Source organism: Trichoderma gamsii (genome assembly GCF_001481775.2).
Source record: "Trichoderma gamsii strain T6085 chromosome Unknown Scaffold_2.2, whole genome shotgun sequence".
Taxonomy (NCBI): Eukaryota; Fungi; Ascomycota; class Sordariomycetes; order Hypocreales; family Hypocreaceae; genus Trichoderma; species Trichoderma gamsii.
The window spans coordinates 548,132-575,750 of NW_020171339.1; the positions used below are offsets into that span (position 1 = coordinate 548,132).

General features: G+C 49.9%; 9 protein-coding genes across 9 annotated transcripts; 4 read left to right on the forward strand and 5 right to left on the reverse strand.

The window, feature by feature from the left end:
* Positions 1-242: 242 nt before the first annotated feature.
* Positions 243-607, reverse strand: TGAM01_v200707 (hypothetical protein; the record flags this gene model as incomplete). Its single annotated transcript, XM_018807487.1, has 3 exons — positions 243-310; positions 389-524; positions 605-607. The coding sequence occupies 3 exons, from the start codon at positions 605-607 to the stop codon at positions 243-245; spliced, it is 207 nt and encodes a 68-aa protein (XP_018659297.1).
* Positions 608-2,681: 2,074 nt separating this feature from the next.
* TGAM01_v200708 (hypothetical protein) lies at positions 2,682-4,705 on the reverse strand (the record flags this gene model as incomplete). The annotated part of the gene is made up of 2 exons (XM_018807486.1): positions 2,682-3,370; positions 3,436-4,705. The coding sequence occupies 2 exons, from the start codon at positions 4,703-4,705 to the stop codon at positions 2,682-2,684; spliced, it is 1,959 nt and encodes a 652-aa protein (XP_018659296.1).
* A 970-nt stretch (positions 4,706-5,675) lies between these two features.
* On the reverse strand, positions 5,676-6,409 carry TGAM01_v200709 (protein yop-1; the record flags this gene model as incomplete). The annotated part of the gene is made up of 4 exons (XM_018807485.1): positions 5,676-5,793; positions 5,857-5,978; positions 6,065-6,280; positions 6,356-6,409. 4 exons carry the CDS (start codon positions 6,407-6,409, stop codon positions 5,676-5,678), a joined length of 510 nt encoding a protein of 169 aa, XP_018659295.1.
* A 1,890-nt stretch (positions 6,410-8,299) lies between these two features.
* TGAM01_v200710 (hypothetical protein) lies at positions 8,300-10,930 on the forward strand (the record flags this gene model as incomplete). The annotated part of the gene is made up of 4 exons (XM_018807484.1): positions 8,300-8,309; positions 8,396-9,005; positions 9,076-9,369; positions 9,445-10,930. 4 exons carry the CDS (start codon positions 8,300-8,302, stop codon positions 10,928-10,930), a joined length of 2,400 nt encoding a protein of 799 aa, XP_018659294.1.
* A 1,837-nt stretch (positions 10,931-12,767) lies between these two features.
* On the forward strand, positions 12,768-14,738 carry TGAM01_v200711 (aspartate kinase; the record flags this gene model as incomplete). The annotated part of the gene is made up of 6 exons (XM_018807483.1): positions 12,768-12,857; positions 12,956-12,975; positions 13,059-13,139; positions 13,198-13,552; positions 13,637-14,558; positions 14,641-14,738. 6 exons carry the CDS (start codon positions 12,768-12,770, stop codon positions 14,736-14,738), a joined length of 1,566 nt encoding a protein of 521 aa, XP_018659293.1.
* Positions 14,739-15,477: 739 nt separating this feature from the next.
* On the forward strand, positions 15,478-18,318 carry TGAM01_v200712 (hypothetical protein; the record flags this gene model as incomplete). The annotated part of the gene is made up of 2 exons (XM_024548612.1): positions 15,478-15,577; positions 15,668-18,318. 2 exons carry the CDS (start codon positions 15,478-15,480, stop codon positions 18,316-18,318), a joined length of 2,751 nt encoding a protein of 916 aa, XP_024406623.1.
* Positions 18,319-18,749: 431 nt separating this feature from the next.
* TGAM01_v200713 (CMGC/CDK/CDK7 protein kinase) lies at positions 18,750-20,015 on the reverse strand (the record flags this gene model as incomplete). The annotated part of the gene is made up of 1 exon (XM_018807481.1): positions 18,750-20,015. The coding sequence occupies one exon, from the start codon at positions 20,013-20,015 to the stop codon at positions 18,750-18,752; it is 1,266 nt and encodes a 421-aa protein (XP_018659291.1).
* Positions 20,016-20,997: 982 nt separating this feature from the next.
* On the forward strand, positions 20,998-23,391 carry TGAM01_v200714 (hypothetical protein; the record flags this gene model as incomplete). Its single annotated transcript, XM_018807480.1, has 1 exon — positions 20,998-23,391. The coding sequence occupies one exon, from the start codon at positions 20,998-21,000 to the stop codon at positions 23,389-23,391; it is 2,394 nt and encodes a 797-aa protein (XP_018659290.1).
* A 97-nt stretch (positions 23,392-23,488) lies between these two features.
* Positions 23,489-26,029, reverse strand: TGAM01_v200715 (alpha-glucuronidase precursor; the record flags this gene model as incomplete). The annotated part of the gene is made up of 1 exon (XM_018807479.2): positions 23,489-26,029. One exon carries the CDS (start codon positions 26,027-26,029, stop codon positions 23,489-23,491), a length of 2,541 nt encoding a protein of 846 aa, XP_018659289.2.
* Positions 26,030-27,619: the final 1,590 nt, after the last annotated feature.

The window sequence follows — 27,619 nt, forward strand, 5'->3', positions numbered from 1 at the left end:
TACGCAGGTGAAATGTCAATGTTACAGCAGCGCCTGCGATTAGCATGACACTGATGGCCTCTTTGATTCGCCAATGATCCTCACTTCTCGCGCTCAGTCTCTCTTCCCTCCTCACTCTTTCTATTGTCCAAGAGGACAACCCATTTGCTCTTGTCCGTCGGATTTTCAAACATATTTTTCTTTCGTTTTTGATTCTTTGTGTGTTTTGTCTCGACTCGAATTCGACAAGGGCCAATGTTGAATTACAGGCCAAAGAAGCGCGACAAGGCCTCAAATACAAGTCCGCCAAAGATGACGAAACCAAGCAGGACTAGACGACAAGTGAGTGGTCAGCGCGAGAACGAAATCCAGTTTGGACAAAGAGTTTCGAATTGAAGGAGGCACATACCGAGCCAGAACATGGAAATGGGCGACTTGGGAGCTTCCTTGGTGCGCTTCTTGATCTGATCTTCGGACTTGCCTCTGCGGGCTTCCTGGTCCTTGACGAACTTGGCGTTGCGCCGTCGCTGCTCGAGGGTTTGAGCCTAGGCGCAAAGAGAAGCGCACGTTAGTAACAGGACCTTTTGCGACTTGGTAGCTCGAAACGAGGTCATTGGAGACTTACCATTATGATTGTGTAAGTGTGTGGTTTTTGGTTACTGAAGGTGGTTGAAAGTCGTGAAATTATAATAAGCTAGCTGGACAGATTGTGGTTCCAGAAGATCGGACGGGAGTGATGCGACTCTTATACAAGACTTAAATTGGAAGGGGGGCGTGAGGAGGGCGGCGAATGTTTTTCAGGGTATCGTGTCAAGTATGCGAAACGATAAGTTTGGGACAGATTGGCCTGTTTTTTATGAGAGGCGTTAACAAATTGAGTGAAGGAGCGTGGAAGGGAAAAGAAAAAGGGTAAATGTAGCAATGCTGAGAGTAAAAGAAACCAGATCAAGGCAAAAGATACTGCTGAACGTCCAGGGATTCTGGAGGACATGTGTCGTCAAGGGAAAATAGCCGCGGACAGGGTGCTGTGGCCTATCTAATCTCGAGGCGGGTACCTGCTACGGGGCGCAGGGGTCCGGTAGGCACGGCAGACAGCGCAGACGGCAAGGTACCAGGTACATAGTCGCACCGTTGTCGCAACGCGGCTTGCTGTATCCGGAGAACAGGCAATGGTTGCGCCAGACTTGCTTCTAGCGCAAAGTGCTGCCGTCTCTCTGCTGGGCCTAAAAAGAGGTGTCCTTTGGAGAAAACGCGGGGTGCTGGAAGCAATGCGCCGCCACATGGGAGACCGCGCTGGAAGCTGCTGAGCTGTGGCCTGTATAGGGCAGTTTGCACCGCCACAGCAATGCCGATCAGTGTGTGCGGATGCACCTTGACGGATCATGCTAAAGAATGTGCAGCTCGTGATCGATGCTAAAAAAAAAAAAATGCATTCGGCGATTTCTGGAGATGGCATGCGCTGCAGCGCCCAATGAGCGACAGAACCAGCGGGTCTAATGAATTGGAGACGTCCAAACCATTGAGAACACCTTAGCGATCCGAGTTTTACGAGAGTGAAATCGAACCATGCATCCGTCTTCGGCGCTGAGGGTCTTGCGCCAGAGATGCCCGTCTGCTATCCGAGTTTCGCATAGAGCAGCTCCGGCTTCTCGGACTATTGCGAGAAGCTATGCCACTAAGCAATCTGGCTCAGCAGTAAGAAAGAATAGGCTCTGTTTTTTCAATTTCCTCAACATTGTTCCTTTACTAACTGCAATTCGTTGAACGAAATTCCAGGCTCAGTTCTACAAAACCTTCACCCGGCCGATAGGCAAGGTCCTTGTCCTCGCTGTCTTCACATACCAGGTCGCATACTGGACGTGGCTGAAGCTCGAAGCCGATGAGCATCGCGAAGAAACCGACGGTGAGAACCAAGCAGCCCGAGAATTGGAGCCTTCTTCTGGTGGAAAAAGGAGAAGGGGAAGGGGGAAGGGGGGGGGGGGTTACGTTTTGGGAAAGCGGTGCTAACAGAAGGACATGCATGTTATAGCAACGATTGCTGCGCTCGAAACAACCGTGAACGAATACAAAAAGACAAAAGAGGAGAAATAAGAGACATGAAAAGGAAGGATATCTTTCTATGGAGGTCACATCAAGCCAGCTGTGGAGGGAAGGTTGGCCAACTTGAATATTTTACAACGAATATAAGCAATTTCACAACTCGTATACACTATTTGGCGACGGAAGAGGTTCGTATAATAATCGAGACATTCTGTCAAATGACTCTTAGAGGCAAAAGGGTCGAAAGGAGAACGAATGAAAGGCATTGCCAATAAATTCACTTACACACGAGCAACTTTTATCCATGCGTACAAATACTTGTATTCCATTCTATACCTCGATGCCATGCCAATTGTAAATACGATTTGACTCATTAGCCAATCTTCCGACATCTATCAAACAGGAGCAATCGAAGCTTCAAACTTTGGCCCTTGTCGCCAGCTCCTCTATCAGAATATATGCAAATCACTCAGCCTGTAAAACGCCATGCTCCGCTTTCTTTTCAGAGAAACCAAAATCAAGCCAGCCCTTCAAAGCCACAAACGCTAACCATAAACGCCTTGCATATAGCATGACTTTCCTTTCTCTTTCGCTCTCGCTCTTTCTTTATGCGTCTGTCTAATGCACCTCTTATCTCTATCTTTATTCGGATAGTCGTTCCATCATAGTAACAAGCCTGAACCGAGCACAACAAAACTCATCAGGAGCATCATACTAGGCGCAATTGCCTTTGCTGCATTAACAATGGTTCTAGGCTCTCCTGGATAATTGCAAGTCACTGCTTTGCCGTCAGGGTCGCGTAAACCGTAGCTCAGGTTGAATCCAATTCCATGATGCGCCAGGGGACATCCAAAGCCCATGGCCGCCGGGCAGCCCTGGACGACCCCATAACAAAGATCGGCACAAGGCAGAATCTCTTTGTAAGGGCCCGGCGCAATCACTTCATCTATAAAGGCGTTCCGAGACGAATTGAAAGCTGGTTTCTGCATGAGCTGCTGCCTCTGCTCGTCTGGGAGGAAGGTGCCGTTAGGAAAGGCTTGAGCCACGTTTCGAGGAATTGTGTAGTTGTTCTCGGTTGAGAAATCCTCACAACGGGGTATAGCCACAGCACAAAGCCACTGTTTGTATGCAACCGTACAGTTGTCACAGTTGGCTGCCAGCGAGTACCGCTGCGTAGACGGCGCTTCGCATGGAATTTGCATCAAGGCATTCTGGAAATTGCCATACATCGTTTTCGCATAATTATCGTAGAGATTGCCCAGCTCCGTGTTGTTAAACTTGGTATTGCCGGGGGCTGCCCATTGTACGTCGTCACAAAAGTCTAAATCAGTGATGAGATTGCAGTTTGTGCCTTTCAAGTGAGTTAGAAAATCAACCAATTCCATATTCATCAAGACAGGTAAAGGGAGAGCATACCTCTTGAAGTGTCAAAGGAAGTAGGCGGAAAGACAGTGCCACCACCCCCAACCACACCCGAGCTTTGTCTCTTCGAGCCGGCTGTTTTATTTCCTGGTATCAACAAGATACCAGAGTAAGACGAACTAGAATTGAGTCCTTCGAAATAGAACTGCTGTCTTGGCCAGCCACCCGGGCCCTTGTCGTATAATTTGCTTCGAACCAATTCGTTATTGTTCATCTGTCCATTGTCCAGTCTTTTGGATGCGATCTGGGCGGCATTATTCAGCCCGCAGGCTGAGCGCATAAGCCCGTTGAGAATCGGCGCTTTCTCCCCCTGAACGTACATCTCATATTGTGGGCCGGCCTTCATGATGGATGGAATCTGATTTACATTGCCTGTCAATGGCGCCGTCTGCAAGAGGGCTGATGTTGCGTCACTGTCCATCCACAGTAGCTGCCCATCCGCATCGTTATACTGATGATAGTAGTCATCAACCGATGCCGCAATCTCAAAATTGTATATGCCCTGGAAATCCTTTGTGACGTCCGGAGCCGCAATTGTCACATACACGTCGTCCGTTGCGTTTAAGCCGTACATGATAGCGCCTTCCACAAAAGCCTTGGATTGAACTCCAGCGGGAGGTTTGGTCACATCAGGACACCCATCCTTACTGGAAGTAGATACATAGATGCGAAGCTGCGGAGGTACTGATGTCTTACTCGAAGCGCTCTGCGGCTGAAGACAGGTATTTGCCGACAGGTAGAGCACTCTTTGGGGGCTACCACTGCCTTGGTTACCACTTGGTGATTTGCTGTCGTCGTCGTCATCGTCGTCGTCGTCGTCGTCGTCGTCGTCGTGTTCATCGTCGTGTTCATCGTGCTCGTCGTGGTCCTCGTCGTCATGCCCGTGAGAATCTGCATTTCTCTTCGAAGACCCCGTACTTGGATGGCCGCTGAGGATGATGTTCTTGGCCACCATATAACAGGCAGATGCGCCTGGCTGAAGATTCATCGGAATCGGCACATTGTTCACCAGGGGCGTCGCAACCGCGGGCGCTCGTCCCAGGATCCCTCGGTCAAACAGAGCAAACTCGGGCTCATAATCATATTGCGGCTCGGCACCCAGCTGTAGAAGCTCTACTGGCGTTGTCAGGTCGGATACAGAGGGCGCCGCAAGCTCCAGCGCAAACGCTGCGCTGGGTGCGAAGAGAAGGATGTACAAGATCAAAACAACAAGCAGCCCTGCGAGCGAGGCCGCAAGTCGCGATCCCAGCGGACTCAGTTGCATCACAGGCGCTTGCGCGTCCGCCGTCTTATTCTTTGTTATAGTCTCGTCGGCCGTCTGCGAGTCAATCGTCTAAATCGTGCGGCATGTCCTAGCTTTGATATGTTGTCGCCCCGTTGCCATGTGATTTCATGATGAATTTCTAGGGTAGCGTCTATAATCCGATGCACAAAGGGGTCAAAAGTTGGAAACGAAGAAGAGAATCGTTTGGGCCCCCAGCTGCCAGTTTGACGTCCTTGGATCGTCAGGGCCGCTGTTTGTCAGATGGCTGTTTCACAATAATACGGAGTACAAGATGCCGGTTATCTGGCGGGTGGCCGCTATCATGGCGCAGGGCCACTTAGCGGTTCAGGGAGGGAGAGGCGCAGCTCCGTCTGCACCGCCACGTAACCCGGTAGCTCGGACCCTCCGTTCTCGTCATCAACACGAGGAGCGTCCATCGATGGCGCGCCTGCGAAATGCTGGCTGTTCTAGAAACCGTACAGGATGTTCAGTAAACTTGCCATCTCAGGCGATTGGCACTGCTAAATGACATCAGAGATATCACATGCGATTAGTAGCAGCATTGGCTCGTTGTTCAGTACTTCACATGCGTGATTCCTAGAATCTCATCGTTCGATGCAAGGATATTTTGTAGGTAAACAAGTAAAAAAGAGCCTTCCATTATCTCATGTGCATTCTCTTCAACCCAATATCTCATTGCGCCCTACAGCCTCCAAGTCATGACACCTTCTAAGACAAGCATGCGTTATCAAAACTCTGGTTTCCATGCTCTTTGTTCCCCCGAATACCCTAGTCCATCTCCGGAAATCTAGCATGTGCCGAGAATCCCGTCATGTCCCCGTTTTATCCTCAATAGTCGATTGATTCAATCTTGATGAGTTTGCATTTCTTAATTTGCAGCGCCTGGTCCTGGGACTTGGACAAGTGGTAGAAATTTTGCGACCAATGCAGCTGCTCAAGCCGGCATGATTTACTGAGTCTTGTCAAAGGCGTCAGTCTTGGAGCGGAGACCAGCAGAAGTGCCGGGGCCCTGGAAGTATCGGCCGAGAGTAGGGACAATGAAGGATCGGAAAACGATCTCAGCGCCACTGTGGATTACAATTAGATCTTCTTTGTTCTCTGCTGGGAACCTCTTTGAAGATAAAACTTACCGGAAAGTAGGGAGGGCCAGCCACAACAGAAAGATGAACTTGAAAACGAAGTAGAAGGGGAACCAGTAAACAATGCTGAAGAAGCCCTCAGCGACGGTGAAGAAGGCAAAAACAACCCAGTACTAGCAAGCAATTCAAATTAGTCTTTGTGGTTCTGGGCTGGTGCAGCCCTGCGGCAGCGCACAGGGACAGGCAAATTGAAACTCACGGTCAGCCACTGGGTATCGTCCTCCTTGGATTGGGAGAACAGGGCGCCCAGAGAGTAGTAGCAAGGAACCACGAAACCAGCAAAGTTTGTGAGGAGCTGGCCACCAATGTTGAAGATGATCAAGAAGAAGTAGAGAGCGCCAGCACCGATGACGGCATAGGCCTTGGGAACACCAATCTGCTTCTCGAGGTTGTTAAGGGCGGGGTATTTGGAGAGCTATGCACCTCGTATGTCAGCACAGAAGAGCTCGATTGAAGCGAAGGCCAAGCCATGGCGGCGCTGTAGACGAACCTCCTTGTCAATGACGCTCAGGTAGTCCTGAGCCTTTGCCTGGGCGGACGCCATTTTGTCTTGGGATAAAGCTAGATGCTCAAATTTGCGCAGCGGTCGGCGTGGTGATGTGATGCTCGGGACGACAGCAAAAGGTCCCCGCAGAAGAAGAAAAAAGGCAGTGGTTGGTAGATGGTGGCGCTGGAGGGGTGGTGGTGCAAGCAGGGCAGAAGGCTAGGGGAAGAAGTTTACAGAGGCAAGATACTGGAGATGGAGGAGAGAAGGGAGCGATGATGTTATAAAGAGGTTGTGAATCGAGCCCAGCTTAAGAAGCTTTGATCAGCGTCAGTGGCTTGGGGCTTGTGGAAGTAACAGGTTGGCACTACGGTCTTGGGCAATGGGGCCAGCGACTGACGTGTGCTGAGTCGATCTACGCCGAACTGAAACCGGGTCGCCTTGCCAGTGTTAGGGCCAAGGTCGTGGGATCCGGCAAGCTACCTGCGCAGCCAACCAGACATCAGCTGACAGAGGGGTAGAAGCCCTGGACGAGGTACATGAAGCTCTAGCACAGCTCTGGAAGGGTCGGGAACACGGCGGTGCCCCTTCAAGCCTTTCTCGCTGCCCTGGTGGAGGAGAAGACGCACACCTGAGAAATACGGGCTGGGCAGCTTCCGACTGCCAATGGAAGACATTGGAAGAGATAACGCGGCTAGATGGAGCTCTTGCGGAGCATATGCCGAGTGTGCCTAGCAGGTACCCAGATGGGAGCGGATAGCGTATGATGAGTACCAATACAGCGCGGCGGATCACACAGCATTGGCATCTTGTCGTCATTCAGTGCCGGCGGGAGGTACTCGAGACCAGGCAGGCTACTCCGCGCTACCTGAGTCGGTACCTTGCTTGAACAGGTACTAGCAGAGATGCTAGACGTCAGCAGCAAGGGGCGCTCTGGGCGAGTCTCGATGAGCCGCCAGGCCAGGAAGCATCCGACCAGAAGTTGAGGGGCCAGCAGCTGCATGCGCATGTGATATTGCCTACTACATACAGTACGTCGTCCACTCGACCTAACCTGTAGATAAACGGGCTGCGGATAGGTAGGCTGCATAGAGGTTCGTGGCACATAACAGATGCTACCCACGCTGCGAGAGCCATATAAGGAGCTTTAGAATTAAGCTGCCATGTGTCGACATGAGTAAAATCAAAATAGAGGGAGAGAGAGTACTAGGCGGCGAAGCCATGCATGGGTCTAACCTGGTGCGAAGATGGCATGCCTCTCGTCTGAATATGGGGAAAGTTTAACTGCGGTCTCTTCAATCTGATACTGAGAATGAGCACAAGTCCCTTTCACGATGGACTTCTCGCTCAATCAAATAAGCACAAATCAATGTACCTATGAATAGTATTCAAAACCAGCTCAAAGTGTTGGCAGCCCAGCTCCTCCTACCTTTTGCATTGCACAATATCCTTTTGTTGTTATTATTGTTATTATTGCTGCTGCCCCGCTTGCTCGAATCGTCCGTCGGGAGCTGGAATTCCACCTAATTAGTGCGCAAGCCTGCTTACCTAACGCCAGCACAGTTTGTTATTTTGCCCCAAAGTTTGTTTATAGTTTTGCCTAGTTGGGTTTTCTTGCCCAGTTGGGGACTCCTGCGTCTGTCCGTCTGCTTTTCTCCTCTCGTTGGCCTCGCAACAGAAAATCAAACCACAACAACAGCTGCAGGCAGAGACGACCTGCCACCAACCACCAGGCGCGCGCATCGGGATAATTGCTCGAGTTGGTCCTGTACAAGTCGCTCGCTTCAGCTTTTCTCACCGGTCGAATTTCTGTACTTCTTTTCCTTGTTCGCGTCTGGTCGCGGCGGGATCCGGCCTGCTCGTGTCTCCCGCCACAGCCCATGTTTGTTGTCTGGTAACTTTCGGTCGTCAAACTTCAGCCTCGCAAACTCTACATCGGCAACCCTCACTATGGAGCAAGGTGGGCCTCGACCAGCGGCAGCAATTGCTTTGCCACCTGTGATATATCTTGACCCTGCCAAACTAACCATTTTCCTCTTGTCGCAGACAATTCATCGACACGCGCTGCCGCCAAGGCTCGGAAGCGCCCTCTCTCTCGTGCCTCGACAACATCGATTCACAGCGCCGCTACTCAGCCCAACCTCGACCAGACGGCCTTCGCAGAGGCGTCTGGACTCTATGCCGGCCAGTGGATTCCGAGCGAGCACCACAATCATCCGAAAGACATGGCCGCTACACCGCAAATGTCCCCTGAAGACATGATCCTGCAGGCGGCAACCCACATGCAATCATCGGGCCACGACTTCTCCATGGACGGATCCATGAGTGCCCCCATGAGCCATCACATACAGTACCAGCAGCACCACTCAATAGCGAGGCATCCCCTGCCTGCCGAACAATACAACGCGGGCGCGAGTTTCACCGAAGGCGATAGCCAGATGCTAGATCGTGAGGAAAATGAGGACGGCGACTCCATGAACGGAACTGCAGGCACCATGAAGGCAGGCACCAGATCTAGCGCCAACAATGAATTGGAAATGCGGCATCTTTTCAATGGAAACCGCCATCGCAATCTGCAAGAGGTGGCACGCGAGCTACATGGGAATGAGCGGGGCCCTAATTCAGAACGCACCCGGCAGGTTTTTGCCATGTTATGGTATGCGCCGTCCGATACCTTGATGATTATTGTAACGTTTTGCTAATTTTTGCCTTTCTTTCGCCTCCAGGATCAATTCAGTCTGCTCCAAGGGAAAAGGCTCTGTCCCTCGTGGCCGGGTCTATGCCAACTACGCTTCGCGATGTGCTACTGAAAGGATCACGGTATTGAACCCAGCCAGTTTTGGAAAGCTAGTAAGAGTTCTTTTTCCTGGCCTCAAGACTCGTCGTCTTGGCGTCCGAGGCGAATCAAAATATCACTACGTCAATTTCTCTCTCGTCGAGGATCAGCCAGAAGTGCAAGAGCCTCAACCTCAACCGCCCCGAGCGGTCTCAGAAACCAAGGGCCTTCCTCAAACATTTAAGTGAGTTGTAGTAGGAAATGAGGATTCGCCTCGGGAGAAAAATTATAAGGTGTTCTATTGCTGACTCTTTACCAGCGCTCCAACACAACCGGGAAACAGCGTCGCCAGCGATCCTTTGCCTTCACCTCAAACAGCCACACAGCCCCAGATCCAAATACCGCCTACCAAGTCATCGAGCAGATCCCACAGTGTTTACAACCAGCCTGACCTCAGCAACTTTGACAACGTCAACTCCACATCTAATAAGACGCACCTGGAGCTAGCATTCCCGCCTTTGGACGAAACCGCCTTTGAACAATCTGAACCAATTGCGCTGCCTCTGATCGAATCCTATCTACCTCATGGAACTGACCCTGACGCGGCCAAATCATTATCTGCGTTATATCGGTCACACTGCACGTCCTTGGTGGAGTGTATCCGATACTGCAGAGAAAAGACGTTTTTCCACCTCTATACATCCTTCCAGGGCACACTCACCATGCCAGTCCAAAAGCTCTTTAGTAATCCTGCTCTGGCTCCATGGATCGAAGGGTGCGACATTGCCTTGTATCAACGAATGATGCGAATTGTCTCTGGTTTGACGCTTCAAGTCGTCCCCAAGCCCGTTCTGGATACCCTTCGCAGCATTTCCGAGAGGCTGGTTCCTCACATCCGAGACTCGTTCCAAGGCCAACCCCATCATGTTATTGCGGCTAAAGAGTCACCAGCAGCCATCTTTGCAGGTCTGTTGGACCGTGCGCTGCGAGTCAATCTGACTGCGCATGCCGCCGCCAACATGCTCTCGAACCCAGCCAATCGTGATCAGATGTATATCGACTGGATCACCATGATTCGTGCTCGCAAGATTGCTGAATGCGTACCAACGCGTGGAATGGACGACGTAGTAAACCTGCTCGTGACAGAGATTAGAGACTTGCTTGACCCGGCAAATGTTCCCTGGGAAGTGGAATGTCTGACGATCTATGGAGATGTAGCCTCCCGCAGTGGTCGGCAGCCGGATGGTGATAGCGGCAGTGACACGTCAGGCCAGAACGTCCTAGACAGATGGGTCAATTTCCTCCAGAGCCTGCCCGAGAAATTTCCTTACGCATCTCATGCAGATATTGTGTGGTGCGTTGAAAGAGTTGGAACCGCCGTCATGCGAGATCTCACACTGGCCCAAGGTAAGAGCTTTGGGTCTTGGTGGGTGACAAAGACGTGGATGGATGAAATGACTTGCTTTTTGGCCGAGCAAGGTGGATTCCTGAAGCAGGGCGCCAAGACACCTCACTCACCAGAGGAACCTCAATCTCAGGCATCCAGCAAGCCTGCGAGCAAGCAAGCCTCTCGGTACAGCAGCGGGAGTGACGACACCAATCTGGCCCACGTATCGCACACCCAGGCCGGGCGGGCACCATTTCCTCCACCAAGCAACACAAACCCAGCCCCAATGGCTACCGATTCCCATGATGATAGTGGCATAGGCATTCGGACTCCCGAGGAAGATTTTCCCATGGATAAGTTCACCTTTGCAGGGTCAGAAAACCAAGGGCTTGAGCTGGCCACAGGCGCTGGTTTATAGAGCCGTCTAGCCGTCTAGCCGTCCAGCTGTTGGCGGCGCGTAGCTTTTAACGAAGAGAAAGAGAGGCGGAGAAATAATAATAAAGCTATCAAATGCTTCCTGGCTGATGCCGGGATCAGTTCAGTCAAAGCTTGTTACAACAGGAGATGGATTAATCACTATGATGATCGGATGAATGGATGAGGATACGATACCTGGGCTTGTAATTCAAAGGCTCCTACACGGGTGGTTCCGGCTGTGGGAACGAGACTCTCTTTTTCTTGCTATATACTTTTCAAATGCCTGGGGAGCGAAGTAATCTCGCCTCCCGCGGGTTATATTCTTTTTATGTGGGAGGGCCGTGGCAAAGGGCGCGTTGGGATAGATGGGTGTTGGCAATTACTGGATAAGGTGTATGATATATTCATCACGTGGTTCTCCTGGAATGGAGTGCATGGGTTTCTATTACAGATATTTCTCACTGATATCATGATATTCGTAGTTGGTTTGAGCAGAGTGTGTTGTGTTGTGTAGTTCAGCTTTCTGTGCTATGAGACATGGTAAGAAAATGAGGATGATGTTTGACATGATTACTTCGAGTGCGCTTGACGAGACCAGTGGGCGTTGACTACAGTAGAGTCCGGCATTAATGATTGTGAAAGCATGCTGCTGTCGACTACAATGTGGGTGGCATTGGCCTGCACGTCTAGAGATGCGGTTAAGAGGCATTGTGATGAAATTCCTACTGCTGAACTCTGTCTCCGAATGCTACCTCAGGTAAGTCAACAATGCATGCATACCAACAAGGGGGTTTTTAGCAAGGGTCTAGACACGGTATAAAACTCCATATCATAACAATAGACATACTAATAGATATCTAATAAGCTTGAAATGTGTATGTTTCATTATTCCATGTCAACCATAATGTATTTGCTATACGTACAGGTACGCAGATATAACATGAAATCTACTTTTTGATGGCAGCCGAAATACTCACCTATGTAATACCAAATATATCTGTATGACCTCCTTGCCGGTCCCCTGCTGGCACTAGCCAATATACTTGTATGCTGATGGCCACTTACGGAGCACTACCAGTAAGCCGCCACGTTATTGACAGGGTAAGACGGAAGACGCTGAACTGTGCTTTCTTTTTATAGCTACCTGCTATGTACATGCACTACCAGCCAAAGCCTCTCCGCTGTATCTGAGTTATAGGGGTATAGAGAGGCATGCGATACGCCTCTGGGCCTCTCTATTCGCATTAGTAAACCAAACACCTAATGGTTTCTGTCTATTGCAATTCCCTTGCCACAGTACAGAAACACGGATCAAGCAATTGGGATGAAAACGATTGTGGAGCCCCTTCGTCGCCGTTCCTCGGCCCACTCCACTATCGACTCCACCGGCCAGGCCTTTATCCATTCGGAGGCCTTTGTGCATTCGGAGGCCAATCGCCCCTCCACGCCGATGCTGGATCCCTCAAGTCGGCTGCGAAACCCTGGCTATGACTGTGTCTGGCTGGGCTTGGGCTGAGCCGTCCGTTTTCCTCCCACACCTTATCTGCGATTGGATGCTACTTAAACTGTGGCTTCCTTTTTTTTCTTTTTTTTTCCTCTTCTCACTCACTCTAGCATAAGATAATCTTCAGACGCCGCAATTTGACATTGGCTATTTACCTTTTTGTTTTTTGTCCTGTTTTAACTTTTTTATTTTATTTTGCATAGGCAAAGGCGTACCGAACCCAGACGTCACCCGGTGGACCTCGAAACTCCCCTCTTAGTGGATTTTCATATTCAGTTTCCGAGATCGCTTTGCCTTACTCGTGTGAGTCCCAGAAACGGGCGTCATCGTCACCATGGTCAACGCGACATTTGACAATTCGTCCGACCTGGGCTGGGTGGTGCAGAAGTTTGGTGGTACGAGTGTAGGGAAATTCCCAGACAAGGTGAGTGATGACTGTTTTCTAAACTGGATGAAGATGAAGAGAGGCTTTCGCTACTTGAGACGCTGTTGAGAGAAACGTGCTGACATGTGGCATTGCAGATTGCTCGTGATATTGTCAGGTAGGTTGGGCACATCGTGATACCTACCGTATGAGATGAGTCACGCAAAGACACATGAACTGACTATTTACGCATTGCTACAGAGCAAATCTTTCACGGCATCGAGTTGCGGTTGTGTGCTCTGCTCGTAGCACGGGCAGGAAGGCCGAGGGCACTACCAGCCGGTAAGAGAGGTTCCCATGCTACTCTGTGCATTGCGGAGTCACTTCTTGCAATTCCAAGCAAATTCTCATCTGATTTCTCTAACTCTAGGCTTTTGGCTGTTTTCACCAAGCTAAAGGACATTGCTACGCCCATCAGCTCCGCGGAGGAGCAGCAGGACCTGATTGAGCAAGCGACGGGGCTCATCTCAGATGTCTGCAACGACCATGTCGCTGCTTCTAAAGCCTTTGTCAAAGACCCGCAGTTAAGAGAGGAGCTCGTTGCGAAGCTCAAGTCAGAATGCCAGGAGTTGATTGAGTATATTATGGCTACTAGGAGATTCAACCTTGAAATCAACTCAAGAGCAAAAGACCGCGTTGTTAGCTTCGGCGAGAAGCTCAGCTGCTTGTTTATGGCGACCTTGCTAAAAGACTCGGTACGTTGCGCTCCAAAAATGTCCCTGCATGGCCTGTTGTGACCTCGCTGACGTGTTGATTTGTTACTTTTGCCCCTTAATTAGGGAGTCGACGCTGAATATGTTGACTTATCAGATGTCTTGCACAACGACACCCCTAGCCCCTCTCTGGACGCGGCATTCTACTCTGTGACTATCAATGCGTTTATGAAGAAGCTCACTGCATGTGAGAACAGAGTTCCAGTTATCACGGGATTTTTTGGAAACGTTCCTGGCAGCTTGCTTGACGGAGATATTGGCCGCGGATATACTGATCTTTGCGCTGCCCTGTGCGCTGTGGGACTGAAAGCCGACGAACTGCAGATTTGGAAAGAGGTCGATGGCATCTTCACCGCGGATCCGTCAAAGGTGCCCACGGCTCGACTACTGACATCGATCACGCCCTCGGAGGCCGCTGAATTGACGTTTTACGGCTCCGAGGTCATCCACCACCTTACCATGGACCAAGTCATCCGGGCGAACCCACCTATCCCTATCCGCATTAAGAATGTCAAAAATCCTCGTGGAAACGGCACAGTGGTGATTCCAGATCGGGTCTTGTCCGCGGGACAGCAGCTTCACCGATCACGGCCTTCGGATGCACCTCTGTTCAAGAACCCCAAGCGACCCACGGCTGTTACCATTAAGGACCAGATCAGTGTCATCAACGTCCACTCGAATAAGAGGTCTATTTCACATGGCTTCTTTGCACGAGTTTTCTCCATCCTAGACAAGCAGTCCATCTCTGTTGATCTCATCTCCACGAGTGAGGTACATGTCTCCTTGGCCATTCATGCGGACGGCATTCGATCGGACGCATTTGAGACGGCCACGCGGGACCTGGAAGAGTGTGGAGATGTCAGCGTGCTGACGGGTATGGCCATTCTGAGCTTGGTGGGAGCTGACATGAAGAACATGGTTGGTATCGCTGGGCGCATGTTTTCGACACTCGGAGAGCACAATGTCAATCTGGAAATGATTTCTCAAGGTAAGGCTGCATGAACTTTTCTCTCTCCTTTGTTTGAGATTTTTTGCGATCCGTCAACGACTGACACAATTTCGTCTTCTAGGTGCGAGCGAGATCAACATATCTTGTGTCATTGACGCTTCCGATGCTACGAGAGCTATGAATGTTCTCCACACTCATTTGTTCACATTCCTGGAGTAGAGTAGGGCGAGGTTTGGCGATGATATCCAGCGTGGTGGCACTCATTGTTTTACACAAGCATATTTTCATATATAAGGTTAGGATGGGGCATTGCATAAGTACTGCAGAGTGCGAGATGCATCGCGAAGCGTGGTGTTTACATTATGAGCCTCACCACATTGTTGATTTTCTTGTTGCTATTTTTCTTTGTTTTATTATTGTTCATACTATTAGTAGTAGTGGTTTGTTGCAGAAGGATCGGGGTTGGCCATTTGCTGTTTCATCCAATGCCCGATATTTGTAGTGTATGTATTGTTGCGGAGTTGAAAAATTCATAGATGATAGACGAGTAAGACTTAAGATGTACCGAATCTTCAAGGCACATCAAACTTATGAAGATGATAGTCACTCGATTCTTATAAACCGTTTTGGAACTTGACCCGCGACCCAGGTATAGCTGGGCTGCAGAAGAAAGTACTTCTGGTAGTAAAACATGGGCAAAGATACCTCTCGCGAAAGCTCGGTGAGAAACCGACGCCAACCCCCACCTGCGACACTACTGAAATACGACACACTTATACCTGCTCTCCTGTATCTGCGTCCAAACAGCTTCAACTCTAAACAGCCACTTTCGCAACAAGCATTACGACGGTGATGCGTCGCGCACTGCCCGTTTCCGCATAGAGACCGCCAATGGTGTCTTACATACCGCCTATTTTACGAATAGCGCAGGCCTCATCGCCTGTGCACCATCGCCGCTATGTATAGGTCTGGAGGTGGTGGCCCCCGGGCTCGGGGCAGCATCTTGGGCGCCCTGAAAGCCACCGAGATGCTCGACGTACGAGCGAGGCTTCCAGCAGGTATAGACTGACGTGCAGATTTCTTGTCACTCTCCTGAAGGGTGATTCTATGCATGTTCAATGGCAGCTAACTGTACTGTTTGTGGGTAGAAATCATGGTGACCATCCTCAACTACTTGCCCGTGGCCGATCAGATGCGCTGCGCTCGCGCCTCCCGCCGATTCCAAGAGATGGTGTACGATGATACCCGATGGGTTTCCCGATTAAAGAGTATGGGGTGCTGGGACGAACGAGAGGCGAGGAAGAGATTTGAGGATGCAGTTCGGCGTAGGCGAGAGGCTGCTGCTGCTGCTGCGGCGGCTAGCCAGTCTGCTGATGCTGCCGGCAAAAGGAACACAATCTCGTCAACCACAATGTTCGACGCCACGGTCGAGGAAAAGCGTCGACAGCGAGCTACATCAGAACTACGAGACGGATTCGAGACCATGAGAATAGGAACAAGCGATGCTGCTGCTGAGGATCCTGTGTCGTACCTCGATGTATTCAAGCATGTGAAGAGCGTCAGAGGAGGCGCAAGACAAGAATACGGAAAAGTCTACAAGGCTCTGGCGCCGTTTTACTTTGACCTTGTCACGGCGAAGACGCATACGGATCCAATCGTATTCAAGGCGTTTGTTGATCCTGAACAGCAGGCCCAGATGCTGGCCAACTTGCACCGATTTGCAGCGAGCGACTGGTCTGAGGGATGGGGCCATAGAGATTCAAAGCTGACATCAATGATAAACATCTTCGAGGCCGCCGTCTTGCGCGAGTTTGAACAGGGCTACGAGTTTTGGGATGTCGATGGGAGGATGCATCGATATGCACATGTTCTGCATACCCTCAACGGTGCCAAGACTGGCATTGACCTCTTCGTATCGAAACATCCTCTGTTTAGCGATCGCGAGGTGGTACATAACCCCATGGACTGTTTGAATCAAGCATTCACGGACGATATAGTGCTGGAGCCATCGCGACGCTTTTTTGAGATCTTACTCGCCAAGGTCAATGACCAAGCCAGCGTCCTGGAACGGATATTTCCCGAGCCTGCCATCGTGTTCTGGAGCCTCGCTGAAAAAATAGCAGAAGACATTGTCGCCGAATACACAACTCCCTTATTCGACGAGGCACACGAGCGCAGCATTTCTTCCTACCTTAAGGCCGTTTCTGGCATATTCGAACAGACACTGAGGTTCTTCCAGTCACTGAAACCTCCCAAAGGACCCGAGGAAGATCTGGGAGACCGTGCTAAGCAGTTGACGCTGAAAGTTTTTGAACCTCATCTCGATTTATACTTACAGGAGGAGCTGGACTTTTTCACCAAACAGGCGGAAGTTGAGGTTGTGCAATGGGAGAAGAAGCTTTCTGAGCAAGATTCGTCCTTGGAGTCGTTTTATTATTCCAACATTAATCGCTCGGCGGAGAAGAACGATTTTCTGAGCTCCTTCAAGAAAGTCATCATGATGCCCGTCACTGTTCTCCCGACATTTCCAATAGGCTCTCCATTTGCAACAACGAAACCGACACCTTCTCCCGCAATTACTGCAAATGGTTCTGCAGCATTAACTCCACAGTCGTCCAGACCTCAAACGCCGGGCCTAGGCAATGAACTCCAGGGACGAGGCAGCCCAATGCCCGGCGCCAAAGCTCCAACCGATGAGCTTGCAGCTAAAGCAGCCATCATGGCATCGAAGCTGGAAGGTATCAAATCGCTTTTCAGCATCGAAGTAGCTCTAGATTTGGTACACAAGGCCAAGAGCAGTCTAGGACGTGCTGCAGTGTTGATTCCCCTGGGTGGACAGGCCGGAGGAGAAGCCCGCGAGCAATGTGCTAACATCTTCATTGCACTCGTTCGGATACTTGGGCAGAGGCACGTAAAATTTGGATTCGACATGGCTGTTGACCATCTTTCTCATTACAATCCGAGAGACGTGAGCGACCATGATCAAAAAGGGGTGGCGCCGCTCGTCATGTTTATTGAGCTGGTCAACGTTGGAGACCTCATTTCACAGATGATTGACGTCTTTTACGAGCAACAGCTCGCAACCCCCAAGATTGCGGACAAGAACGACTTCTTGGATCCTGCTGGCTTGGCCAAGAAGAAATTCGAGCAGATGCTAGACGAGAGTGTTGCAGCAGGCCTCAACAAGGGTATTGACGTGCTCATGGACGAGGTAGAATACCTCCAGGGAACGTTGCAACAGCCTACAGACTACAACCCTACTCCCCGCGTGCCAACAGATGATACGAGTAACCGACAATCCAACCGAGCAACTATCGGCTCCATGGCAGAGCTGGACATTGGACCGACAGCCACAGCCCGTCGCATCGTCGATCTTGTTCGATCCCATACTAACATGCTGGTGGGCACAACGGAGAAGTCGATGCTGGACGTTTTCAACGGCGAAGTTGGCCAGCGGCTCTTTACGGCTATATGCAAACACCTCAAGCGACAGCGTATCAGCACGGATGGCGCCATCAAGCTCATTTCCGATATGAATCTCTACTCCGATTATGTGAGATCGCTCCGAAACCAAGAGGTGCTGCCATATTTCACTGCGTTGCGCGAGCTGAGCCAGATCTATCTCATTGACCCGAGCCACGCCAAGGAAATGGCCACGGTCATTGCAGACGGTGACCGGTTTAGCGGCGTGTTTCGCGCGGAAGAGGTGTACGAGTATGCGCAGCGCAGAGCAGATTGGTATCAGGTGAGGAGGAGCGTGGAGAGAGCAATGTATGGAATGGACTGTGTGGTAATGTGAGAAAGAGAAATGATTTGTTCTATTGGATAGAGACATGGGAGTGATGAGCTGATGAATTTATGTGAGACACGAAGGAAAAAAACGTTCAATGGTGAGTGGGATGAAAGAAGGAGGTGGTTTCAAAGTCACAATTGGATAATGATTGCGCTTAGATTGCATAAAAATGGATAGAATATATATATAAATCATGTTACATAGCAGTGTTGGACAATGAGGATGGATGAGTGATGAATTTGGAAATATATATTATATACGTAGGTATTCGTTTGGCCGTAATCTACTGGCCCCAGTATCTATTATGAAGACTAAACTCCGCTTCATATGTGTGGTATATGTGCAAACAACCCAATTTTAAAACGCTTTTCCTTGGTGCAAAAAATAGAAGAGAAATACCAAACTCCCAAATCTCGAAGCAATCAAACCTTCTTGCTTTACCGCTGTCCGAAGTCCAATTTGCGGGCTACTTTGGCACCTCTATCCTCGTCAGCCACCATTCCAGGTCGGCGCTTCAAATCCATCCCCATCTTGTCTTCTCCAGCGCTCTCGTCTTTGCGCGGCAGGTCATCCTTGCGCGTGGGCTTGGGCTCGGAGTGCCACCATCGGTGCTGAAGCATCTCCCGCGCGGTGATGCGCTTCTGCGGGTTGAGGGACAGCGTCTTCATGAGCAGGTCGACGCCGTCGGTGCCGACGATGCCGAAGCGCATCTCGTAATAGTCCCTTCCCCGCGTGGGGTGCTGGCCTGGCACGGTGTACTCTGGGAGTCTGGTGACGCCGGGCCAGTTGTCTTCTGTGGGGGTACCGATGGATTCGCAAATCATCTTGATCTGGTCGAGCTCGTTGTTGCCAGGCATGTAGGGGGCACGCAGGACGAGCTCCGCGAAGACGGTTCCGACGGACCAGACGTCTACTGCGCCGCTGTAGTATCGGGCGCCGAAGAGCAGTTCGGGGGGTCGGTACCAGCGAGTGATGACGTTGGATGTCATGTGGCGATGGGGGTCGGCGAAGCTTCGCGCAAGACCGAAATCAGCAAGCTTGACTTCGCCGTCGGCGGCGATGAGCAAGTTGTTGGGCTTGATATCGCGATGCAGGACAAAGTTCTCGTGGCAGAACCACACGGCGCGGGTGAGCATGCCCATCCAGGCTTTGATGTCGGCGGCACCGTAGCGGACGTTGTCAGTGTCGCGGATGAGCATTTCGAGATCGCCGAGGGGCAGGTACTCGAGCACCAGATTGAGGTTCTGGTCCTTTGAGGAGAAGACGGAGAGGAGCGAGATGATGTTTGGGTGCTGGAGCTCCTGCAGGTGCTTCAGCTCGCGGACCGCGTCGGGGGCCATGCCCTCTGTGTATTCCTTCTGGACCTTGATCTTCTTGATGGCGACGCGGGTTGCCGGGCTGGAGCGGAGATGGCCGAGAAACACGACGGCGTAGGTACCTTCACCGAGCTTCTTGCCTTTAACATATTTGCGCTTTTCCTCTTCGTTCATCTGCTCGGCGAGGTCGAGGGTCGGAGCGAGCGTCTGGCCGGTTGGCGGCGCGGGCGCGAGGGCGGGTTTTGGGGTGCCATTGGATGAAGTTTGGCCTGAGCCGGAAGCGAGGGCCTTGAGAGGTGAGGAGACGGCCCTTAATGTTTGGAAGTTGTCGGCGTTTTGATTCTGGGCGGAGGAAGAGGTGGTTGTGACGACGGGAGAGAGCGCCATGGTTGGCGGGGGATGCTGCTTGGCGAGCGAGCTGAAGGATGTGAGGTTGCGATGATGTTTTGTGATGTCTGGTGAAAGAGGAGGGCGGATGTCGGTCAATTGATGGAGAGGGCAATGGGACAGCGTGTATGAGAGCTGGTGTTGAAGAAGGAATGATGGATGTAGTTGAAGAGACGGGAGCTATCGCTACGATCACCTCTTATCTTATCGGCACTGTAGCCACAGAGTGGGTAGACACCTAGATTCTTTATATGAAATGGGCGCCATTAGAAGTACCTCAACACATACACTTTCATATTGCAATGATTGCCGCTCTACAAAAGCTTTATGTTGAAATATTTGTATCTTCTTTATTTAAAACTACATTATCTGAACATCCGTTATAGAATCCCCAAATGGATATCTTGATTGTTAACATGCCAGTTCTATAGCAGTTCACAGGCGAATCTTGACGATGTTTCGTTCCGTCTACATCATTCTTCTAATCTTCTGTCTTTTTTTATTAAAACTAGTAGTGGGATCGTTTGAGTGACTCTTACTTGAATATATTTTGTGAGTTATTTTGTGGCTTCACTCTGCATCACTATGAGAATGGGCTTCGCAGTATTGAGAGAGCTTACTTCAGCACTGAGCATTAACCGTATTCTTTCTCTCGGCTCAGACTGCGAGGAATTATCCTGTATGAGTATCTTCCTCTATATTTATCGGGTTTCATAAACGGCATTAAATTATATTCCCAGCGAATTTGATTACTGTCTCATCTCCACTATTTTCACTGTCGTTGAACCGCACTTATTGGTAGTATAAGCAACCCCCTCGGTCAGTATCTATAACGGGGAGGCATGTAAATGGCAGATATCAAGCGGGGTACAGTCTCAATGAGACTTTGCGATGAGTAGTCGTTAGTTTAAAAGCTGCTAAGCTATGGTAGTACCATGCTTCCTAATGCTATCGAAAGAAGCCTCTGTTCTTTTACTTCAATATGCCTATAGCAGGCGAGCCGTTAGCTGATGATCCTCATAGCGACCCTACTCGCAAATTGAGATGGAGTTACGCCGACCCTCCTGATATCCCACTTCCCGAGGAAGATCCAGGCCAGCCATTTTGTCCTCGTCATGCTACTACTGTTGCTCAGTTAAAAAGAGCATCTTTTGGTCCTTTTCCAACTAACACGGATTTAACAACTCCCCATCGCGACTGGCATTTCGGCAATCTCGATTACATCCTGTCTCGCAAGAGCTGGTGCCGAGTCTGCGGCCTGATTGCAGAAGTTGTTGAACAAGACCCCTCGAATTCTATGCTGGAGCGCAAGGATACAGAAATAATTGCTTGCTGGATATGGGATGGAGTGCTCAATGATAGCGACGACAAAGTGGCAACTCTTCGGCTGCGGATTGCTCCAGAGGTTATCGGCTGGGAAGACTTGTTTGAACCATTTGACTTGGTTCCTCTGGCCAACCATCTTGATAAAAGCGACAATCTATTTCTAGGACGGAAGATCAGCAGTGGCCACTTCAACTTGGAAGTAATCAAGGCCTGGGTCCAAAGCTGCGAACAATGGCACGGCAGCGAGTGCATCGATACCGCGCCGTGGAAGACGTCTGACTTTGGGGTGCCGTTCATTCGCATGATATCTTTGGACGAATACAGGTTGATTGAAACAGCTTGTCCTCCATCTTATGCAGCATTAAGCTACGTATGGGGGCCCGCTACTGTATTCAAGACGATACGAGACAACATCGAGATGCTGGTGCAGCCAGGGGGACTGCCGGTGCCGTCCTTTCCAAAGTCCATCCGAGATGCCATGGGCCTAGCAAAAGAGCTTGGCTTTCGATACATCTGGGTTGACTCTCTATGTATCGTTCAAGACTCCGTGGAGGATAAAGTGCAGCAGCTTCGCATGATGGACCGCATCTATAGCCGTGCGAGTCTCACCATTGTCGCCGCAGCTGGTTCGCATGCCGACGCAGGAATCCCCGGTTTGCAGCCTGAAAGTCGATCTCGCAAACAGCACACAGCCCAAATCTCGGATGATCTCACACTGGTCGCGCTCCATCCAGATACATATCGTAGCGCGGCGGCAACGACCTGGAACACCAGAGGCTGGACATACCAGGAGCGTCTTCTTTCGAAACGGTGTCTTTTCTCATTCCCCGACGGGTCTGTGAGCTTCCAGTGCTCAATGGCCGTTTGGGGAGAAGACTACTATGCTGAGACACCGCACTTGAAGCGCTGTGCACCGATGATGGACGTCTCATTGAACCGGAGCTGGATGGCTCCTGGGGCTGTCAAAGAGAGGGGCATCCCAACTGTTCATATAGCAAACACCTCATATTTACGCGAGTACTGCCGGCTTGTCGAAGAATATACAGGTCGTGACATGTCATATGCAAGCGATCGGCTTTTGGGGATCAGTGGCGTCCTAGATGTTTTGCAAAGAGAGTTTGGTCTCAGCTTTGTTCATGGCCTGCCAGAGACCATCATATATTTGGCTCTGCTCTGGCAGCCTCGAAATAAGATCAAACGCGTCCCGAAGGATCCTAAAACCTTTCTGCCGCTCTTCCCGAGTTGGTCGTGGACTGGCTGGACTGGACCAGTTGGTTATGAAGATTGGAATGCGTTTAACGATATGCCTGGGATCGAAGACCGCGCGGAGCGTGTCAAGCCTTTTGCAAAACTGGCCTTGATAGGGCCAAAAGAGCTCGAGTATTTCTCTCAAAAAGCAGCAAATAGTTTGTCTCCTGATTGGTTAAAAGTCTCTACGATGGAAGATGGAACTTGCTACATTATGGGCACTGATACCCATCGATACCATCCTGTCCCTTTTGTCTCCTCATTAAACAAGGCAGGAAAATCCAATATGATGCTGCCACCGCTTGGACTCAGTCTGCGTACACGAATTGCACGCTTTCGACTGACCACTCTAATGCTGAGTTCAACCTTCAACCAAGACGACTATCCCATTGAACGGCGTGGCCGCTTCGGGCTTTCTTTGCCGTCACCAAACACAGGTGATCGGCCATGGCTGGGAACCATCCTTTTACCTGTGCAATATCATGCTAAAATGGCACAAGACCACGAGTTCATTATTCTGTCGGAGAGCTATGGCTTCAATCATCAGGAGATGGCACCTGCGGTCGCCAAGAAAATGAATCCTTTCGAAGTATATGATGTGATGATGATAAGGAGAATTCAAGGCGAAGAACTAGCGCATTATCGTCTCCAGCTAACGGCTCAAGTTACCGAAACTCTTTCCTCTCAACCAATGTATGATTCCTTGGATGGAAAGAGTGTAGTTGAAAGAATAGGAGCTGGACGAATGGTGAAAAGTGCATGGGATAGTGACGATAACTGGGAGGATTTCATTATTGTCTAATAGAGAAAGTCTTCCCATAACTCTGTCTTCATGACTATACTGATATTACTACAATAGATTGCTATCTTAATATTTCTTTTCCCATGCTCCCCCGATTTTAATCGACCACACCCTGTGGCAGAATGGAGACATAGTCTATAGCCGCTTGCTCCAAAGCATTCCCACTTCCCTTGATAGTCAACTTGTCTCCCTTCTTGATCTTGACACCCTCAAACGTGATACGAATGGCCGAGTGACAGTCAAGGAATGAGCTGTAGTCATGGCCAAGATATTTCTCCGAGTCGCCTTTCCAAGTTCCGACAGATTTGCCATTAAGCAGCACCTCGTAGTTGGCGATTCCACCCATCACGTCGTAATAATTGATTGCGACATTGTACTTTCCGCTTGGAACGTTCAGTTTTGTAGTGGCTGTGCCAGTTCCGTTCGTCGCAATCGCTTTGTACTTGGATGCGCATTCGGTAGGATCAACATCGACTATCGTGAAGTCTGAGAGGTCCATTGCCTCAGCTTCAATACGGTGGGGGTGGTTCCGAACACGATTGAGCTGATCGGGAATGCTTGAAAGGTTGCGATAGAATTCGCTAATGGCGTCACGCCATACCAGAGAGTGACCAGCTTGATATGTCAGTCTGTACAAGATCTCTTTGTATCTTTCTGCGTCTATTTGGCCCTGAAGCGACTTCCAAGTGGCGGGGAAGGTTTGTGCCGTTGCAGATCCAGAATAATGAGCATCGTAGAAATGCTGAATCACCGTCTTGCCAGAGTGTAGCTTGAAAGTATAAGGCACGTGGTGGAACCATAGCAGCAGATCGTCTGGCGTAGTTTGAGTATACTCAAGCATATGTGCAACTTCTTTGGCGTACTGGCCGGCATTTCCTGTGCCATTCGATACCGTGCGGTCCATGCCAATAGTTTTGCTGTCGGCTCGCGTCCACTGTCCCCAGCCATTGTTGTCCTGAGAGGCCGGATTTGCGCCATAGTGGGTGTATAAGATATCGGTAAGAGTCTGAATACCGAGGTTGCCGCTGTAGTCTTCATACGCCGGCCATGACTTCATGGACATGCTCACAATAGCTGAAACGACATCTCGGTTGAGGCCAAACGTTAGACGAGTCCATTCCTCAACTATATCCTGAGAATCTGCCTGGGGGTTCCAGGCTAACCGACCGAAAGCAAACATGTTGGACATTGCCAGGTGACTACCAATCCACGTATCATTCATGCCGATGTTGATAACTCCAGCATAGCCGCTAAGCTTGTGATTGAATGTCTTGCCTGTGACAATATCGCGAACATAAGACTGCCGGCCATTGGCTCGCATATCGAAGCCCAGGATAGTCTGCCACAAAGGCGGGAGATAGACCAAATGGCACTGCTGGCCAAGATACTCTTGGGTGACTTCAAGCTCTATTGACACGGGCGTCTTGGGTATATTGACAAAGAGAGGAGAAGGGGGCTCTCTGACTTGGAAATCGATGGGGCCGAATTTGATCTGGACCAGAACGTTGCTATCAAACTGTCCATCTAGGTCTTTGAAGAATTCAACTGCGGCGTTGGCTCGATCAGCCTTCCAATCGGTCTCATTTAGCTGGTCATAAACAAAGGCCCGGAACACGACAATGCCGCCATGTGGCTCAATGGCCTTTGCAAAGAGATTGGCACCTTGAGATAGAGTGCGATTATATGTTAACGGCCCGGGTTGGCCCTCTGAGTTGGCCTTGACCAGGTAGCCCGCAAAATCGGGCACAAGTTCATATATCCTGTTGGATTTGTCTGTCCACCATTTGATGACAGTCTCGTCCAGGGGATCAAATGTGTCCAAGTCTCCGAGGACCTGAGGCGAGGCAAAGTTGAGTGAGATTCCAACCTGGACTCCCCACGGCCGGAACAAATCAGCGATTCGCTTGACGCCTTCTAGATTCGTCTCGTTGAGAAGCGTCGCATCGGCATTGACGTTGTTGATGACGATGCCGTTCAGGCCAACAGAAGCCAGCAAACGGCCGTAGAGTGGAACTCGAGAAAGGTCCTTCTTGACATAGCCATTCTCGAAGAAGATGGAAACACCACCGTAGCCTCTTTCGATGCTGCCGTGAGCTGCTGTTGCGGCGTTGAGATTGTCCCACTGGTTGGACCATCGAATTGGTGCACTGGGATTGGAAGCAAAGGCAACTTGGGAAAAGTTGCCCTGCCCAAGCAAAGACAAGTATTGGAAAGCACCGTAAAGTGCGCCCCTCTCATTCTGGCCGATGATTTGTACTGATTCGCCCTTGGTGCTGAGCCAATATCCATCTTCTATTAAATCCAGCTTTGGCGTAAGCTTGCCGCAAGCTGCCTTATAAGAATCGAGAGTAGAAACAACAATGGTTTTTTGGGCAGAGTAGCTCTTTTGGCTTGAGCTGACTCCTAGATTGAGACCTAGAATGCCTTTGATACCCTTTTGTAGCTCTGATGCAGCACTTGATAGAGGCCCATTTTTGGTGGCGTTGAGGGCGACAATGTGGTTCGGGAAAGAATTAAGATGGCCTCTTGTAACAGAGCTTGGAAGAGGAGCATATCGCAACCATGCGTCAATGCCAGTCTCGGCAAAGACAGGCGCAATGGCCGTGAGTAGCAGTAGTAGAAGACTTTGTAATATCATGGCTGTCCCTTTGTGCTCTAGACTGGCCGCATCAGCTACCAGCCACGGCATCGTAGGATTTCAATGGCGTTTGTCATTTTATATGTAGATACACCGCTTCGGCTTCTTCGTGCTGCCGTTGGAGTAATCAATGGTATTCCAGCTGTCAACACACCTATTTCAAGTATAGATCAAGTTTCTCAGTCTTGGCGTTGTCGACCAGGGAAAGGCCTTTTAGCCTAAATGATAGAAAGACAAACCCCAGAAATTGACCTGAAGATCCTGGCTACATGGGAGACTGAGGGGCTGGACGAATGGATCTGCAGGTTCTGTAGCTGTAGCTGCGATGGTACAAATGGATAAACAGGTTGCTTGGCAGTAGATTACACCATATTGTGAGACATTTGGCTCCAATTGCGCGGCTCAGATGGCCCAAAGTCTGAGTTGTTGCAAAGTTAAAGGACGGAAAATTAACAAACGTCGTGATATGCAGTGTCAAATATCGTAGTAATGATAATAATTGATCGTTGTTACATGCTTCCCCATGCTGTTGCTACTCCCCACATTGACGCCATGAAATGGGTGGTATCTGCCGGAGCACCACAGCCGAAACCCCACAAAGAAGCTGCGGAGTGCATGTAGTTGTGAGCTCATAGAGTTACTAAATTCGATCTAGATGAGGGGCACCGGCAAAATATGATCAAATGTATCGCTCAGTACTCGAATTTTGTCGCATATGTATTAGTGGGTCAAGGAAATGGTACCAGTAATTGTTAGCAAAAATTGCTTGAACTGATCACTATACAGGATCTGGGTGACAGAATAGGGATTCTGTCCAATAGGAGGAGTTCTCGGCAAGGATATGCGCATCTTGTATAGCTGCTCTCTACAGCTCCAACATCGTGCAATCGGCTCATTGGTGGGCTATGGCTATATAGCCTGAATGTGCCGGCATGATTAGAACATGGTGAAGGATTTGGCATACAGTACCTATGCACAAGTGAGGCCTGTATCAAGCAATGCGTAGCTGAGCCTTGTTATCCACTGGCAAAAAATCCACGAATGAAGATTCTTGCATTCCGTGATAGTATTAGGCATTTTGAGGTTATTATTGGGCTGACGTCAAGTATATGTACTTTATGTACTTTTCGATTTCATAACAATATGGATCTTGAGTAAGGATAAGTCTTTGAAAAGAGACAGCAAGCTATCACTTGCATGTCTGTCCAAACAATGATCTAAAAGTCCGTTATTGGCGTTCTTCATACGAAGACATCTCACGCTAATTTTAGGTAATCCTCTGATGTAGTCTGAATACGAGAAGAGACCACTTTACTCTTTATTGTATCTTAGAATGAGTCTCAGCTAGGCACGCCGCCGCAAGGGGAAACACAACATATTGGCTCTTATTTAATTAGCTCACATCAGAGACAGCTTCATTCAAACAGATCGTCATCATCTTCATACACAGAAGAATTAGAGTACGTATAGCAGAATTCTCCCTCCGGCGGATACGGGGTTTATGCGCTTCGTATGTAAAGAGAGAACGAGAAGCAGTCCGATTTAAGTAATTAGCAACTATTCTACCTAAGGATGACTTATAAGATGCAT